At 42.4% G+C, this 19,084-nt stretch overlaps 1 protein-coding gene across 5 annotated transcripts in view; it reads left to right on the top strand.

Annotated features, from left to right (window-relative positions):
• Positions 1 to 16,785, top strand: part of ADGRL2 (adhesion G protein-coupled receptor L2) — a 124,907-nt gene extending 108,122 nt beyond the window's left edge. For 2 of the 5 annotated variants that reach the window (XM_086462884.1, XM_086462883.1), the window contains 9 exons: positions 3,250 to 3,341; positions 4,197 to 4,241; positions 4,530 to 4,556; positions 5,226 to 5,394; positions 9,037 to 9,165; positions 9,583 to 9,679; positions 12,506 to 12,634; positions 13,448 to 13,465; positions 16,031 to 16,785. In XM_086462884.1, the coding sequence (XP_086319010.1) occupies positions 3,250 to 3,341; positions 4,197 to 4,241; positions 4,530 to 4,556; positions 5,226 to 5,394; positions 9,037 to 9,165; positions 9,583 to 9,679; positions 12,506 to 12,634; positions 13,448 to 13,465; positions 16,031 to 16,785 (1,461 nt within the window). The remainder of the gene's footprint in view (positions 1 to 3,249; positions 3,342 to 4,196; positions 4,242 to 4,529; positions 4,557 to 5,225; positions 5,395 to 9,036; positions 9,166 to 9,582; positions 9,680 to 12,505; positions 12,635 to 13,447; positions 13,466 to 16,030) is intronic. The other 3 variants (XM_086462885.1, XM_086462886.1, XM_086462887.1) reach the window with 3 other exon arrangements.
• The last annotated feature ends 2,299 nt before the right edge of the window (positions 16,786 to 19,084 follow it).

Genomic DNA, 19,084 nt, shown 5'->3' with positions numbered 1-19,084 from the left:
TCAGCCCAAGCTATTCCATGGTTCTGTGACTTCAGGAGGTCTGTGGTCCAACCTCCTGCTCAAAACGGTCTCAGCTCTGAGATCAGACCAGGGCTGCAAGAGCTTTCCTGACACGAAGCTGGTACAGATGAATGTAAGAGCACCACGTGTATTTCCTTCTCCCACCACGTATTTCTCACCAAGAACAGTAGTTCAGCCATTCCTTCTAAGAGCACTTCTTCTCCAAAGGTTCCCTTCCCTCACTGCTTAGTGTCTTGCACAATAAAACGGCAGGATGCCCCTAAGTCTTTAACTCACGAGTTCCTCCAAAACCATCCATTTCTCGACGAACAGCGGTAAGGGAGCCCAAAGCGAATCTGTAGAAAGGTTTGGTTACAGTGCTTGTAAGGGTTTTGCTGGTGACGCCACGCGTGACGGAGATGCCACCGTGTTCGAGCGAGTGGCCAACCGTGGTCGTTGGACTGCTGAAACTGAAACCGAAGCGGTATTTTCGCAGCGATGGAGAAACAAGTGTCATATGCTCTGTTGTCATAGTTACTTTGTCTTCAAAGTACAGCGTTTTGATTTTTTTGTTCTTTTTTTTTCTTGGAAGGACTTTTCCAGCTAGTGCGATACAGCGCTGTTACTTCGGTGGGCTGCTTTTGCGGGCCTGTACCTAAATCAGAATTAAAGTGTCTAATTAGAAGCTGCTACGTACAGTTATTCCCCAGTCCAGCAAGGACATACGTACAGATGGAGCTGAGCATCTCCATAAAACCTGCTTAACACGCTGGAGCTTGGCTCGGGCTCTGGGGTAGGGCCGTGTCTGCTTGCACGTCACCGGAGGAGCCTCAGGATGTAAATACAAGCTTTTGTTTTTCATATGTCAAACCAGCACTTCAGTCGTGGATAAATCAGAGGATAAAACCCTCCCGTTTCATAAGGCAGTCATTTATGGACTAAGCCATACCTATGAGTTTTGATCCAAGAGCGGTGTTGCTAGCACAATACAGGATACTCCAGGGTAGCTACTTAGGCAAGGATTAGCTTCCAGCTGTGCTGTAAATACCATTCTGAACTGGATTGTGCACTCCCAGTTGCATAGCTTGCAGCCAGAGTTGATTTACGTGTTAGGATTGGCATGGGGCATGTCTCTTAGCTCTTAATCTGTTTGTTTTCACAAAAAGTAAATTGAAGTTACATTTTTTTAAGCAGATGAGGGAAGTTCGTGTTATGTCAGCTACCAAAACGTGCAAGGAACCTTTTCAAATACAGAAGAAGAAAGTCTGCCTGCGAAGGGTGGGATTGGGGGTCCGGTCAGGCCCAGAGACCCCGTCCTCTGTCTGGTGCCAAGGACAGGGAAAGAAGCAACTTGTTTTCTCACCCGAGGAACTTACACAGTACAGTGGAAGCCTAGATAAGGGGAACAAAATGATCACAATGATACAGTGAAGTGTTTCTCAACTGGTTAGTCATCACCTGTAAGAATCACAAAAGGTAATCAGCCGGGTCATGAGAACCTGACATTCCTGTTGCGTTTTGCAGCCATGGAAATCATGCTCAACCTCCGCCGTGTACATACCTCCGCTTAAAGGTCAAGTATTTTCTGTCTGTTTTGAAACACAGACAGAAATGAATTATAAAAACTTATTTTTTGTTATTTGTGTCATACACACTTTTTGTATTAATCTCAAGATACAATTGTAAAAATGTTTTACTTTGAATCGGGATTGATGAGGTCAAAAGCTGCCAAACACTGTTCTGGTGTTGAGAACTGCATTATAGGTCATAGTGCCCATCCTCATTTCGAGGCAGCAGCAGCAGTGATAACTTGATTGCCCTTAGCAGTAGGAATTATTTCTATAATACATGTCTTTATTAACAGTCTTCAAAATACTCGTCTTTTCGAGGTTGTCACGGCCTGCTTTTTGTCAGGCTTTGAGTGATGGTTCTGACCGTTGTGGCAGAGCTGTAGGAGCACGTCTGGTGTGATCTGGTGTCCCCCATGTTACAGAAATCGTGAGGATTTTGATTCTGTCTCAAACCAAAGGTTCGCCAGAATGAGAGAGCCGGCTCCATCATTCTCCATCAGTAACCAGTTGCAGATATATAGAAGATACGTAAGGGTGGGGTTTTAATCTGTCTAATAGACGTCCTAGAAGGATGTCCAAGTGTATTCTCCCGTCTCCTCTTAGCTGTTGGTTCAGCCATTTCTCGTGGACCACTGCACTAGTAGATAAGGACGTGTGTCTTCTCCCTGAAAGGACGTTGCTCTTACCATTTCCAAGCGTGTGATTTCATTTGAAGTGTCTGCATGCCACAGGGCAGCGCGCACGAATGACTCAAATCAGCTGTATACCGCTTTTCAACCCGCCTTCTGCAGGCAGCCTTGTGTTTGGCCTACCTGTGCTCGTCGCGTGCTTTGAAATCAGGAGGAGAAAGGCACCTCCTGTCTTTGATGGCGGTGATTCTGTTTCACGATGGGAAACCCGTAAAAAACTCCCTTCGGTCCCTTCCCCGGTGTTAGCTGCGTGAACAGCTCAACGGGGATAAGGCAGCGTGGTCCTTTCCGTCAGGTGGCAGGCAGTCTCGCTTCGACAGCTTCCAGACTACAAAGGGAAAGGGGGCAGTAGGAGGGTGCACCACCGGCGTGTGTCTGTGGCGCTGTTAAGTTTTGATGCGTTTGCTACGTCTCTGTGCTTCTTTTTCTTTGTCTCTCTTTATTTTTCTTCAGTCGCGTTTAAGCGGTTTTCAAGACCCCAGTGGGATTTGTGAGAACAAAAGGGAATGAACAAAAAAAAAAAAAAAAAGAAAGGGAGAAACCAGCAAAGGTGAAAAAACATTCCAGAAGTAGGATGGGGTGATAAAAAGTCAACTAGTGTAGTACAGCACAGGGGTAACCATCGTTCTCGGGGGAAGTCGGTGAGGTGGGGAACAGGGCCAGAAGTGACGGGCGAAGGTGAGCAGGGACCGAGCCCGACGTGCTGGAGGACGGAGCCGGACTGACAATGGCGAGTGTTGGACATGAGCTAAATCTGGTGGTTCGTGACGATGTGGTGGATCTGGAGAATGAAGTGAAACGAGGACTTGCAGCCTGTTTTTCCCCCTCGTCCCTATTTGCCATCACCTTTTACAGACTGTCTGATGTAGTTACCCAGTTTCGCTGCCTATTTGAAAATAAACGACGGGGTTTTTGTTTAGTCTGTAACATCGTCATTATTCACCCTATTACTGGAAGTAGTTTAATTTCAATCTTATCTGTTTTGACAGCTGAATCTTATCTTCCTGGTGATCACATTGTGCAAAATGGTGAAGCACTCAAACACTCTGAAACCAGACTCTAGCAGGTTGGAAAACATTAAGTAAGTGCTTTGTGTTCAAGTATGAGAACTATGATTATTTTCTGATTGCTGAACTGATTGAAAGCTACTCTCCATTAGGAGCACATGCCATTGTCTCCCAGCAACTGCAGATGTCAATTAGAAGCAAACAGAGCCAGTCCTGCTTTCGTCACATTGTTGCTGTAATGTCACAAGCGCCGGTCAAAATTAGATAATTTCAGCCTGGAACTAGTGCCAAGAAACTGTTTCACGGAAATGCCACAGCACTGTAGTAATTTCATTTGCATTTAAAATGCAGTTCAAAAATGATGTTCCTGTTTGCATGGCTGATATGATTATATTAAGTTTGTTTTGTTAAATGACTTTTTGATTTAGGGATTCTGAGCAGTTTCTACTCGTAATCCTGTTCTCCCAGGAGAATTGACTCTATTATTATTGTTAACTTGAAGATTATCTGCTGTTTTCATGCTAATTTAACAAGTGTTTACTTTATCATGGTGCTGTACTGCAGTATCCCTTTTGCAGAGTAATATAAGTGTCCTATAATTAACAAGGCTTGGGCAGCTCTTGCTTCTTTAGATAGTTTTTACTGGGTTCTGCATAGCTTTGCCTTGTACCGAAGGTGTTTGTTAACGACACTGAAGGGACGGTGCAGCTTTCTAGCACTGAGGGTTGGATGTGAAAGGGTCGTACAGATTTGCTTTGAATGTTGCAAATGGCGAAGGGAGACGCTCAGAAGGGCTAACGTTGTGAAGTAGCTGTTCTAGACAGGGCAGTACCAGCTTCATTGCATGTTGCATGACGAGAGAGAGAGCTAATCTTTAGCATCTCTCTCTTTTCTTCCTTTTCCTCTTTCTGTCTTCTCATCCACACCAGTAATTACCGTGTTTGTGATGGCTACTATAATACGGACTTACCTGGGTAAGATAGAACCCTACATTAACAAATTTCTAGCATGATTTTTAACTTTACAAACTCGGTCAATATTGTGGATTTCCCTTAATTTTAATTAACTAGTTTTGAGATACCTGATTTGCTAAAGAATTTTTAACTATTATATGCCTTTATAATTTTAAATTGCTTGCCTCTGCATTTTGAATTTCCTAATTTTGACTGATTTTTATAGACGATTAAAAATGCTTTTATTAATTTCTGTTTCAATTCTGTCTAATAATTTTGTTTCTCTTTTCTGCTTATAATGCTTTCTAGCTATGAAGATAATAAGCCATTTATCAAGTAAGATCATTAGTTAGATGTGGAATTCACTGACTAAATTCCCTTTCCCTTTCATTCTGTGCCGTTCTCTACAACTCCTTTTCCTTAACCTGTTCATGATGGAATCTTTTTTAGACTATTCTGTAGAGCAATACCCATGTTTTTGTCACATTTCAGCAGGGTTGCTTCACGCGGAGGTTAGATCATCTAGCTTCGGTTTAGCTGAGTTTATCGGAGCATTAAAGATTTGGGCTCTAGGCTTTTAATCTGCTGTTTAACCTTTGTGCATTTGTGTTACATTATTTGGTGTCATATGGCAGCACCACTGTTTAAAATCTATGGTGTGATTAGTGGCTAAGCCAGATTTATCAATCTCTTTTCTAAAAGCAGATAAAGCAGTGGAGTAGCTGGGGCTTGCGCTAGGCTTCTGCATTTCAAAATAGTTTTGACATCCTTTGCAGTTCTTGAGAAAGGAAAAGGTCATATATCTACTCTTGCTGTTTTCACTGGAGACTAAGAGTACTAAATGGAATTGTTCTTCCTTTAATAGATAAAAGGTTAAACCCAAGGAATTTTTACATTTGAATATGAACCTAGTAAAAGTCAACTGCAGGAACTGAAATGTTAATATTGGGTTTGACGACATGCCTTCTCGTAAGCAACGTTACTAAACTGGGTTTTCTTTTCCAGATCCTGGGTCCTGGGTGCATTTGCTCTCCTGTGTCTCCTTGGCCTAACATGGTCATTTGGCCTGCTGTTTATCAATGAGGGGACTGTCGTGATGACGTATCTCTTCACAGTATTTAATGCTTTCCAAGGAATGTTTATTTTCATCTTTCATTGTGCCCTTCAAAAGAAAGTAAGTTTCTGAAAACACAGATGCGTGTTCCCTAACTCCTTAAAAATGCCTCACGTATTTCTTAAAAAAATAGAGAAAAAAATAGCAGTGTCAAGAACTGGAGTATTTTGATGTAGTTTGACGGGGATCCAAAAGCAATTCTTGCTCTGTGTGTCTGTGGGAGTCACGTAACTGCTCTGTGGCCTGGGTGGCTTTAAAGCGGATGCAGCATTTCCAGCCTGGACTTGCAAAGTTTTGAGGCTTTGGGAAGAAAACTGCTGCAGAAAACGTGCCGTTTGGCATTGGTGACGTGGTACCTCTTAGTCTGGACTTACAGCCAAAAGTCCTTTACGTGTGCATGGAACAAATCCTGCCGCTGCAGCAGCACTGCGAACAAAGCGGCATTTCCAATATCAGCCCATCTCAGCCTGGAAGCTCTCCCCCTTTCTCGGACCAAGGCAGAGGACCTCTCCTGAGGTCCCGTGAAGCTGCCACAGAAAGCTGCAGGTGACAGGCCAGGGGTTGTACCGCCAGTGCTGGCTCGTTGCAGAACTGAGACATAAAAATGAGTTTTATTACGGACTTCGACACACCTTAGAAAACAACTCGTCATTAACACTAGCCAGACACTAACGAGGGAAGTTTTCCAAAGACACCGGCGTGACCGCTCTCTCCCAAGCGTTTGCCTCCCCCAGCAATCCCACAGCTTCGTGCTCTTAACTGGAAAAACTGGAATCCCCTGGCAAGAGCCTTCCCTCCCGAGTGGGATGTGCTCCGACGGGAGCAGGCGGGTCGCGAAGGAGCAGGTCTGCTGGGGAGAGAGGCAGCTCGCAGGGGAGAGAGGAGCGGTTAGGAGAGGAGGAAGGGAAGGGTGCAGCTGGGTGGGCTTCTCTTTGGGTTCCCTGCGCCCCTTCTCTGCCCCAGGCTGGGGCTGGAGGCTGCTTCCAAGGATGCCCGAGAGGTTCTTCAGTGGAGGACAACACGGTAGGCTGTGTTAGAAGGCATGGCAGATGTCACCGGCGTTGAGAGGAAGGGTAAACGTCAACAAATCCCGCCCGAAAAAACTTAACGTCAGATGTAATACATCCTACGTTTGGAAATACCCAATTTGCAATATTTAGATTCTAAATATTTTTACCAGTTTTAGGCTGGAGACCTAGCAATTATTAACTCCCATTATAATTAGCTCACCAGAGACATAATTAACTGATATTTATAAAGTGGTTTGAGACCATTGGATGAAGCGTTCCTCTCTAAGTACGAAAATTGCGTTCTTCTGTGTTCTGAACTGTACCAGCTCTAACGGTATCGGCGTCTCTAAATTTGGCGTAGGCAAGGGCATTCAGCCACGTTTTAGGAAAAGATCTGGTAGACAGACAGAATTTTACCCAGACGCACGCGGCACTCCTCATTTTGAGAGAACAAAAGCCCACTTGGAGAGCAGATTGAGCCTAAGAAAAGGAGAGGGGGAAGAAAACGCAAGCCTTCTCAAAATGCAAATAATTTCTAGATTAGGGCTTCATATAATGTTGCCCTTTCTACCACTTGTATTGGACTCGAAAATCAAAAGCAGATTCCTTTTTTATTTCTTTTTACAGCTGTGCATTGTTTTTATATTAAGTGGAGTCAGCAAAAAGCAGTATTAAAATACCAGTCAAGTGTGAAAAAGCATAACCTAGAGCAATAAGATTTATACCTGAAAGAATATTAAAGCTGCCATTTAAGATTTTTAAGTTTCAGTGCCTTTGACTGGATATCATCCTATCCTCTGTCTGCATAGCTAATGTACTCTTTTTATTCTGTTATTACTAGTTGGTCACTAAATTGAACAGAGAAATAGAATTGTGAAAGTGAAAACTATTATGTTTCCAGTTCTGACAAGATGATAGTGCTGTTGCTTCCATCAGTTTCCAACAAGCTATAATTTAGAAATAATGACAGTGGAATGCACAGTACTGACAGATAATGTACATTCACTGCAATATAGGCATTAGGCAAAACCAGCCCGGGAGGGTGGTATTTGGGTAAAAATACAGTTTTGATTGCTATTGTCTCTGCTGCGTAGTGGTTTGGAGCCTTTAATATCCACTAGTGTGAAAGAATGTATTTTCTTCAGTGTAATACCATCTAGTGATGATATATAGAGACTTAACATTTTTCAGACTACAGAGGTAAAGGTTGTAATTCTATGTCCGTGCATTTCTGTTTTCGTTTTTTTTAATGTGTCTTCTGTGATGATACAGATGGGGGTTCACTTAAAATGTGCCCCATGTGCTTTCATAAAAACATGACTTATTGTCCCTAGCTTGAAGTGAAGGCACTAACTATTCCAGAAATTTTCTTCACCCTTGTGGTTTATAGAAACATCCACCGTACGTATTCTGTGGGTAAAATTCTTGTAATACTGAAAACAGCACGTGGCATGTGTACATCCACACCGTGACCTTTTTGCCTTTTCCCCTCTCCCCTTTTTATACACACAGAACTTTCTTTCTGTCCTGTATATTCATAGGCCAAGCGGAATTTCCAGATTAGCTGAAATCCCACTTTTCCCAGAAACTTAGGCGTCTCACTGATGTGGAAGAGACACTTAGATTCCCAAGTGTCTGGGGGAAGATTGACAAATTCAGACTTAACGCACCTTTACAAATGCTGCCCAGTGCGTCCTTCCGCCCTGCTGTCGTGCTGCCGCGATGTCTGCGCACTCTTCTCCTCCCTGAAAGTCACAGTCGGTGGGGCAGCCACCGAATAGGGGAGAATTAGCTGCTCTGTAGATTAATCCCGATGGCTTTCATGACAAAACGTTGACGTTGAATCAGAAAACTGAAGTTTCCAGTCGGTCACTGGAAGCAGAAGGTGAATGAATGCAGCCCAATTGCTGGAGCCATGAAGTCGTTGTGTTGCTCTGTCAGACCCAAATCTCACCTACGTGGGGACATCCACGCTTCTAGGTTCTGCAGAGGCAGCAATGAGGATTTTGTGGTTTGGTTCTAAAAGTGAAAGGCGCTTCATTTCCCAGCCTTTACGGTTCAGAGTTTGGCGCTGGCAGCCCGGGGGGTGCCTCCCCCCGCCTGGAGCGGGGCCGTGGCGTGGGAGAGCGTCGTGCCAGCCCCGCAGCGGCGTGACCGTGCGAGGTGGCAGCTCGGGGAGCGACGCCGAGGAACGGGCTGGGCCTGGGCAGTGACGGCGGGGTTGGTGCCCTTGGAAGGGCTGACGCAGTGGGCAGAGGCTCGGTACCTCAGCCCTTGGGCGTGCTGGGCTGGGAAAATAGGCATTCTGTGGTTGGAAAGAGAGGCTTTCTGTGGGTTTTGCCCCAAAAGTTCGTATAGAAAGGACTATTTTCAGCCAGCATTCAATTCAGGTGAACTTCACTATATTCATCTACAATATGAAGACAAAACAAAAATAATCCCATCAATAACTCAGTAATGATTATTCAGGCGCATGTAAATGAAGCACGTGCATACCTTGGAAGTAATTTGTCCGGAAATCTGGGATACTTGATAATGCTGCCGCTAAGTCGGGAAAAAACACCCGATTTTGCTGCTGGCCAACAGACAAGAATTACCTGTTTGCTTGAGAAGTGTGTGAGTGGTTTCAATGCAAGGTTCGTGTTTGTGCCAGTGGGTTTTTGCGCTAAGAAATCTTTCTTTCCCCCCGTAGGTACGTAAGGAATATGGCAAATGCTTCCGACATTCCTACTGCTGTGGTGGGCTGCCAACTGAGAGTCCCCACAGCTCGGTGAAGGCATCAACGACAAGAACGAGTGCTCGCTATTCCTCTGGCACTCAGGTAACAAAGATTTTGACAGCATCTCTTAATTAACCTTATTTATAAGAAAGCCTACTGAGATGTGTTACAATCAGGAGCACTAATTGTCTCCTCATTATTATAATTTAGATGGCAAATACGTACTTCTGCATAGTAGAATTTATTTCTTTTTAAACATTTCCTTTTACTTTGGTCTAATGCAAACACCTTATTTTTCTTGTAGTTAGGGGCTGGCTTATAGGAACTTTATACCATCGTGTTTCATCTAAATGAAATTTAATAAATTAAGAGTTTTAATAAGAAGAGTTTCACTGTGTGCTAGAAGAATGGCTTGCTTTAGGCCAAAATAAACACAAATACTCCACATAACAGCACAGAAGTAGGAAAAAACATTTTTGTAACTTACTGTGCTTCTGTCCCACTGCTTTGTGTTAACAGAGTCGTATAAGGAGGATGTGGAATGATACTGTGAGAAAACAATCTGAATCGTCTTTTATCTCAGGTGACATCAACAGCACTTCAACACTTAATCAAGGTCAGTCACTGGGAACATTTCGGTTTTAGAAGCCTTAAATTTTATAGAGATCTTATATCATTTAACACAGAAGAATTAAAAAGAATGTTTTGGAAAAAAAATAAAATTCTGGAACAAATGTTCTCTAAAAGCAGAGTTTTAAAGTCATCCACCAGCCCATTTTAAAACCGTGTTCCCTCAACTGGCCCCTTGCTATAGAAGTTGAATTCCTCCATTCATGGGAATGTATTTAAAGAAGTTTCATCAATAATTTAACTTAAAAGCAAGATCATGATTTTAAATCTTTCCTAACCTTTATAGGTTAAATCTGAAACAGAAATATGAGTACAGTAACATTTTAATGCAGATTTGACTATGATTTTTAGCTGCAGAAATTTTCCCAGTGAAATCTAATTGATATCATTTCTATGCAAAAGATGTCTGTAAAGCATTTATCTTTTCTATTTCAAAGAGCATCATATCTGTCACACGGGATAGAATCCAGATTTTCAGGCACCGAGAAGCCAAAACTCCAAATTTCTCGGCTCAAACAGGCTTGGCAATCTGTAACCTCATTCTCATCTCCGGTTAGAAGACAAGGGTATAACCGAGACAGAACCTCCCTCCCTTCCTCCCCTCCCGCCGTGTGTTTTTAAGGCAGCTTGAGCTAGCGGCGGAGGGAAGGCTGCTCTGTGCCAGCCAGGTTCAAAGCCCGTTCTTCCACCCAGCCCTCCAGCAGGAGAACGCGTAGCCCTCATCTCCTTCCGGCCAGTGCCCGCTCAGATCAGAACGTTTCGAGCAGAAAATGCACCACTCAGGGCCGCTGTGAAGCCCTCAGCCACCACAGCGAGCAAATTTTCCTCCCTCGTTTCTTTTCAAGAGCTGCTAGAAGGGACACGTACTCAACTCACGCTCCTTTTGGAAGTAGAAAGCGGGGTATTCTGCACCAGAAAAGGTTTCGGAGAGCCTGATTCTGTTTCTGCTATTTGGCTTGCAGAAAGTGGGCAGGACGTGTGTGTCTCACTGCTCCCCCCGTCTGAATCTCGTATGTTCCTCTGGCAAAATCAAAATTAAGTAACTTCTCCTAAGTGGAAAACGTATGTTTTTCATGCTCAAGAAAGAAGTACATTCCTGCTTGTTAAAATCCCATAAACACACGATGGATAAAAGTCTGGGATTTCACCCTAATTCGGTGTCTCTGAGGTTTGCTCTAACCGTGCTGCACCCCCAGCTGACTCAGAGCTGAACGGGGGTCTTGGAAGCTTCTCCCTGTTTCGGAGCTCCGGTCTCAAGGCACTGGAGGTGTTCTGCCATGATGGGAAAAACTGATCCCACCTTTATTTAGTTGGTAATGCTGTCGCTGTCTCAGCGATACGTACGTGTAAGGGTAGTTCAGTAATTAAAGGCAAGTGTCATTTTTCCTTTAAAATAGAACTCAAGCTTTTAAAGGTGGCAAAAAAAATTTTGGCTTGGAAAAAAAATTTTCTTAACTAGAAATTACAGGTAATAATTCCAGCCAAGATTAAACATAGCACACTGAAAAAAAACCCCGCCAAGCAGGATGTATTTCAGTTAGTATTTCTAGTAATGAGTACATTACAGCTGAAAAAGCTGTGATAAAACCTTTTTTAGTTGTTGACCGGTGCAAACTTCCAAATAAGATGAGCATTACGGGCAATGATTCTCTGAATCTTGGAATTTTCTGCTCATTTCTGCTACGAAGTGCCTGTGATAGTACAAAAGCGTTACTATTTGGAATATATACTGCCTTTTCCTTGCCAAACAAAAATACCCATGCTACAAAAATAGAGCTGGCTCTGTAGTTGTCCTTGGGTCTGTAACACACCGATCCTGATATGCTGCTGTGCAACCCCATAGAAAAGAAAGAGGAATTTTACCTTAATGAAATGTTTAAAGTGAGTTTCAGATCACAGCATTTTATGTGGGTGGTTTTCTTCTTGCCATAATTCCAACCCGTTTTGCTTCTAGTAGCTAGAAATCAGAGGTGAATTGACTTTTAAATAATTTCTCAAAAGACACTGATTTTTTTTTTTCTAATTATTCCGAGGGTTGTTTAAATGGTGTTGCATTAACATGTGAAACGGGGTTTTGGAAAAAAAAAAAAAAAAATCTGTTCATGTTGTATTTTGCTTCGTCTTACATTGTTTGTAAACTGATTGTTTAAAGAAAATTTGTCATTCAAGGAGTTCTTTTTTAAAGCCTGGCAGATAAATTTGCAGCATGAATGTCCCAGGAGAAAATGTGAATGTTCTGATTTCTTAGAGCAAATATTTTGCTTTCCCCTCAGCATGCATACTTTTGCATATACTAAGATACGCTGCTTGCAGTTCGTCATCCACTGTCTGTTTGAAAACAGCCGTTCCCTTCCGCTGTCCGTGTGGTTTTAATAAAGTGAATAACAGCTCTGAGCCTGTCGGAAGAGGCTTTTTCAATCCCTTTCCATTCGAGAAATTTGGTTCTCTCCGTTCTGGACAGAAGGGTTCCAGACAATCATTTTTAAAGTTTTAATAGCTCGATGTAGGGCCTCGGTCCCTACACGTTTAACTGCTGTTCTTGGGTACCGGTGGTGGTGTGTACACCAGCAAATGTCACTCTCACCAGATGTTTACTTGGGGGATTTGGACGGCACCGGTGAGTTACGGGAACCCAACTGTGCTTCCCTGCTCCCTTTTCAAATCCGTAGCTCCGATGCACTCAGAAATTTTCAGCTGCATTACATTTGACAAGTCCTGCACGTATTCGTGATGAATAAAAAAAATACTCTTTATTGAAACTGTCAGCCTAAAATTAAAGAACTGACATTTTTTTCTGTTTCTTTTGCTTTAGGAATGACTGGCAATTACCTACTAACAAACCCTCTTCTTCGACCACACGGCACTAACAACCCCTATAACACATTGCTCGCTGAAACAGTTGTATGTAATGCCCCTTCAGCTCCTGTGTTTAACTCACCAGGTGTGCTTCTACTTCCTGAATAAACCCCGCTTCTCTCGGCTCGCTCCAAATCCCGTCTTTTCCCCAGATAGCAGCTCGAGTTGCGTTACCCTGGCCCTACGGTCTGAACCGCTGTCAGGTCGAGAAATGCAGTACTGCCAATGTCAGCTTGTAAAACTGCACTATATTATAGTAATGCCTTTGCCATAACAGCATTTACCAATAATTATCCATGTTTTTAACACAGGTGGCATAAATCTTAATATACTATTACAGGACTGACACCCCATGGTCCGAGAGCCCATCTTCAAGATAGATATCACTTAGAGGTATCATGTCTATGCAATATAAGGTCGACTCTAAAGCTTGCTGAGAAAAACCTGCTTATGGAACAGATTAGATCCTAAAGGAGCACAAGGCATCTCGACCCCTTTGGGATACCCCAGTGTAGAACCTTGTATCCGGCGGCAAACAGATCTCCACTATAGTATAGTGCAGCTTTATGGTAGAGCATCTCCCCATAGGGAAATCTGGAGGTGAACAGTTAGAACAGTTTAGTCCTGCAGGAATAAAGGGTGTCGTCACTTAACCTGACGTTTCCTTGTTACGTTGTCGTGTTGCCTTCCTTAACTGCGGTGCAATTCGTCAGTAAATACCCAGCAGTTACTGTTTGATGAGTCATAAGATCACTTTAGTATAACTGGGACGATAAATCTGTGATAAAGAGCTCATAAAACCTTGTTTCCAGTTTTTATTTCAAGTTTCCTTTTTAACTGAACTGTAGTTTCTATTTTCATTCTCTTGTTTTCTTACTTTCCTTATGCTTTCCTCTAGCAACCTACAGAGAGACAAGTATGGGAGTAAAACTTAACTTTGCCTATCAAATGTAAATTTTTTCAGCATGATTTTTAATGGGCACAATTAAAACATAACTAGCGGTCATGAAGTAGACTCAGCGGGCAAGTGGTTCACAATTTGCAAACGAAACGTTTCCGCATTCAAAAAGTACTTGCATCCTGCTTTTTGGGAAGCAACATGAGGTCTGTAGCAAACCCGATTGGTACCAGAAGTTGCACGATGCTGAAGTAATTTGCTGTTTGGAAACCAAAGCAGCGTCAAGCAGAAATGCTGAACGATTTTCGTACGTTTTCGCATTCCCACAGTAATCTTGCTACAGGCTATGGAAAGATTTCAAATGAATTACCTGATCATGGGCAACAAAATTTGCTTCATCAAACCAATTTGAATATATTCTAGCACGCTTAACTCTGCAGTATATCATAGAAAACTCATTTCGGATTATCAGCTATATTTTTTGGTATCTGTTTAGCAGAAGAAAAGAGAATTAAAATTATAGAATTAAATCACTTTCGTGAGGGAAATGAATGCCAGCATGTGGTCCATGTGTTGTCTGCTTTTATAAATGCCATATGTTCTGCGCAGCTAAATCCATTGCAAGAAAAATCTTGGAACATACATGAAATTGCAAAACTACAAAGTTGTTTAATCAAAGCTTAAAGAGACCTTTCAAACAACCCTCATCGCTGTTTAAATCAGTACACATGGAGAGGAGTTCACAATAACACGAACACAAAAGGATTTGCAAATTGCTTGGAATTTATTTGGAAATTATTACTCTATTTTGTAAAGTTGAAGACAAAAGTCTTTTCGTGAGAAAATGCAATTACTTTTTAATTGAAAACAATATTTCCAGAGAAGATTGAATTTTCTAGGATAAGCTGCAGCTTTAATTATGAAAAAAAGCCCCAACTGGGAAAACGTATAATCTTTTCCAAAACAACTTTTTTTCTGACGCTCCTCCAAGCCTTGCATATAATGCAGCAGCCTCACAGTGGTCAGTCTCATTTCAGTAAAGTCACTCCATTCTTTCTTTACTTCCAGACATACCTGTAGATAAAGTGATTTTCTAGGAATGCTCTAACCATCTGACTTGCCATGGTTCAGACTGTTTGATTTCTTTCAAAGTTGTTTGGGTTGTTTTTTTTTTTCTTTTTTCTTTTTCCTTTGCTTGGGAAGCACTGTGCTGTCATAGTTTACATGTCTTCGTGTCTGTAGGAAAACCTTTTCTTTATCGTGTTACCAAAAAAAGAAAAAAAAAGCCGACCCCAAAAGCATAAAGACCTTAATCATCACAAGACTTCATTCCCCACCCCCCCCCCCCAAACTTCTTTTCATGTTTCCAGCAGACTTACCCGATCTGTCATTCCTCCAGCAGCTGTGAGATATCAGCCATGGCTGATTTCCCCTTCCCATTCCACAACTAATATTTATTCTTTGGTTTAATTTCTGTGACCCATACTTACAGAAATTCCTAACATTGCTGCGTTTGACTTCCATGCCCATGGTAACGCTGGGCCTAACTGGTAATTAACTATTCTGGTTCATTCAGCGCTGTCACTGTGACTGATGCAGACTGCAGGCAAACCTTGACCTTTAGAAGCCTGGGGCCGTTGTTGGCAGGCGGAATATTAGTGCAAAAAAAAAAAAAAAAAAAAAGAAAAATTAAAAAAAAATTACATTAAGTGGGAAAAGAAAAGCTGTTATTGCTTAGTAATCTAATTTGCTGAACCCTTGCTCTGACTAAGTTGCTGAGAAGCTCAGTAATTCTTCATCATGTTACAATAAATCATTTTACTTTCTTTTATATATCAGCTACTCTTAGGCCAGATAGCCTGAGCAGACAGACATGATGTGAGTTGTCCAAAGTGAGTCATTCCACCTGCTGTCTATCGTGTTGTTGGATGGTGCTTGTGGGCCCTGGTCCCTGTAGTGTGAAAGATGGCTGTCCTCGTTTAACATGAATTCTTTGTATTTATCCATTTTTTTTCATTCTTTTCTTTACTTCATCTCAAAAAAAAAAAAAAAGAAAAAAGGAAAAAAATGTTAGCAGTGTCGTTAAAGTAGTTGCTTGCCAGTTACGTGGGTTTATGTTGTACATTTACCTTCAGTTATGTCTGTGATCTAATTCCTTTTTAATTTAGTGTCGTTTAGGACAAATTCTGTTGATTTTCTTTTTCTAAATCATGGTGGTGTACTTCAAAACATAGATGTTTCCCAATGAATTGCTTTGCATTACATATGCAAGGGCATGGAGTGAACAGTTCCTTGTGGAAGAGTCACAGAATTGACGCCAAATTCAGAAATCTGAAAAAAAAAAGGCCGCGATTCCCCACAGGAAACAGACGTTGCTGTTTTCAAAATGCCTCTTTCCTATACGGTGTGCACCTGTTTGCATTTGGGAATGTTCGATAGCCTACCTTTTCTCAAGTCTTACTTCCAAGTACAACTTTGTCCTGAACTACATTAAAGAATGTCGTTAAAACAAGCAAACAAAAAGTTAATGACGTGCTAGCAAGCCCCTCAGGCAGTAACCAGCGCTGTCCTTTCCCGTTTCAGGACATTCACTGAACAATGCCAGGGATACAAGTGCCATGGATACTCTACCGCTAAATGGTAATTTCAACAACAGCTACTCATTGCGCAACGGCGACTACAACGACGGCGTGCAAGTGGTGGACTGTGGACTAAGCCTGAACGACACCGCTTTCGAGAAAATGATCATTTCGGAACTAGTGCACAACAACCTGCGGGGCGGCAGCAAGAACCACAACCTGGAGCGGGCGCTGCCGGCCAAAGCTGTCATCGGCGGGAGCAGTAGCGAAGATGACGCCATCGTGGCCGACGCCTCGTCTTTGATGCACAGCGACACCCCGGGGCTGGAGCTCCACCACAAGGAGCTCGAGGCCCCGCTCATTCCTCAGCGGACTCACTCCCTTCTGTACCAGCCCCAGAAGAAAGTGAAGACCGAGGGAACCGACAGCTACGTCTCACAGCTGACGGCCGAGGCGGACGACCACCTCCAGTCCCCCAACAGAGACTCTCTTTACACGAGCATGCCCAACCTCAGAGACTCTCCGTACCCCGAGAGCAGCCCGGACGCTGAGGAAGATCTCTCTCCCTCCAGGAGGAGCGAAAACGAGGACATTTACTGCAAGAGCATGCCAAACCTGGGAGCTGGCCACCAGCTTCAGATGTACTATCAAATCAGCAGGGGGAACAGCGACGGCTATATCATTCCCATTAACAAGGAAGGATGTATTCCAGAAGGGGATGTTCGAGAAGGACAAATGCAACTCGTGACGAGCCTTTAATAGCGTAGCAGAGAAATATTAAAGGCCACGAACAAGTGTTGAAAGGACTTAATTGGCCCCGTGCCGGCTCCCTCGTACCTGCTTGAAGAGACGATTCTGTTGACCCTGTGGTTCTCCAGGAACGGGGATGACTGGACCTCGCAGTTCTGTGAATTTTTATAAAACAAAAACTTTGTATATACACAGAGTATACTAAAATGAATTATTTGTTACAAAGAAAAGAAATACCAACAAGGTATTTTAAGATATCTTCTGCTGCTGAATTTAACAAAATTGTGAAAAAAATAAAAATAAAAAAAAAAGAGAGAGAGAGAGAAATAAACACTTTCCAGCCATTTTACTGCAGCAGTTTGTGAACTAAATTTGTAAATATGGCTGCACCATTTTTTTTTCTAGGCCTACATTGTATTATATACAAGGCGTAGGCTCTAAAATCCTGTGGGACAAATTTACTGTACCTTACTATTCCTGACAAGACTTGCAAAAGCAGGAGAGATATTCTGCATCAGTTTGCAGTTCACTGCAAATCTTTTCCATTAGGGCAAAGATTGAATACATGTCTAACCACTAGCAATCAAGCCACAGGCCTTATTTCATATATTTCCTCAACTGTACAATGAACAGTTCTCATCAGAAAAAATGGCTAAAGAAATTATATTTTGTTCTATTGCTAGGGTAAAACAAATACATTTGTGTCCAACTGAAATATAATTGTCATTAAAAAAATAATTTTAAAAGAGTTTGAAGAAGATATTGTGAAAAGCTCTTGGTTGCACATATGTTATAAGCTGTTTTTCTTACACTCTGTTCATAGTACGGTAGTATGTTTAAAATGCAAGTTCTACCCATTTTCACTTATTTTTCACTGTAAACAGCGTTCTGCTTTGACGAGTTAGTTTTTATTCTTACGTTTTGAATTTTTATTGCCAAAAACCATGATTTGGGGAGAAAATTGTTTTGGAAGCCAATTATGCCAAGCCTTGCACAAATTTGGTGTAGCTAACGAAGATTGTAACTCAGTTCCCTGTTCGTTCTTTAATCAGGGTTGGGTGGTAAGGGGTGAAGGGGACACTGGACACTTCTCACAAGCTTTCTCGTGACTACAAGGTGCCTGTCCTTCCAAAAAAAAAAAAAAAATAAATAAAACATAACTATTACTCTTCCATATTCCTTCTGCCTATATTTAGTAATTAATTTATTTTATGATAAAAATCTAATGAAATGTAAATTGTTTCAACAAAATTCTGCTTTTTTCATCCCTTTGTGTAAACCTGTTAATAATGAGCCCATCACTAATATCCAGTGTAAAGTTTAACACCTGTTTGACAGTAAATAAATGTGAATTTTTTTCCAAATAGGTAAAAATGTGCATTATTATGTACGAAGCATAATTGGCATCAGCAGTCCTTCGACCCAGCTGTACCCTGCTTAGAATGGCTTCTTTACATGTCATGGTTTAAGTGTCGAGGATACAATAGAAACTGTCTCTGTAGCTCTGCAGAAGAGAGGTCGTCTTCACCGCTCATTAGTCACAGCTGAATAGCGTCCAACTCAGACGTAGCAGGGTCATTAGGAAAACGTACCGTAATTCCGTATATTCACGTAACTTTTAAGTAGGCATCTGTACTGAAATTAAAAATAGGGTGGTGACCACCACTACCATATTCTCGGCAACAGTAATTGGCAGTTAATTATTAGTGATGAAGATGATGTGTTGTCGCAGTGGGGAAAACATGAATAAGCAGCACGTGGGCAGCGCTCGGAGCGCTAGCTCAGTGATTAGTCCACCACGGCGCTGGTTTGAGTGTGGTCAGAGTGTGGTCAATCGTCACGACCGTCCCTACTCCCGTCAGACCGGAGAGGTGGCGGGAGGCAGCCGCTGCCCGAGACGTTACCTACGCATCGGTGGCGAAACCAGCAGCCTGAAGGCTTTGCTGTGTTGATTGCCAGCCCTCTTCTGTCCCTCTCAAACAGAACGGCAAGGACTTCGTTTGTCACCGCTTCCAAATTTGGGCTCTTCCAAATTAACTCTCCAGTGAATGCCCTGGCGTCACAGAGGCCACCGTTTCGTGTGTGGCCACTGTGTCTGTATGTGTGGTAATAACGGCAAAAATGCGTTTGGAAGCCGCGTCGATTCTGTTGCCTTCTAATCCACTGGGACGGGTAAAGTCCACGTGGAAAAGAAATCGATGCGTTTCGAAAAAGTTTGGATTCCAGAAGTATATTTTGGGCGAGACTTCCTGCTGTTGAGACAATTCAAACTCTGTAAAAAAAAAAAAAAATTTAAAAATATAATCCA

The sequence above is a fragment of the Leptosomus discolor genome, chromosome 3, assembly GCF_034619465.1.
Source record: "Leptosomus discolor isolate bLepDis1 chromosome 3, bLepDis1.hap2, whole genome shotgun sequence".
Taxonomy (NCBI): Eukaryota; Metazoa; Chordata; class Aves; order Leptosomiformes; family Leptosomidae; genus Leptosomus; species Leptosomus discolor.
This window is presented reverse-complemented; position numbering and strand designations above follow the sequence as displayed.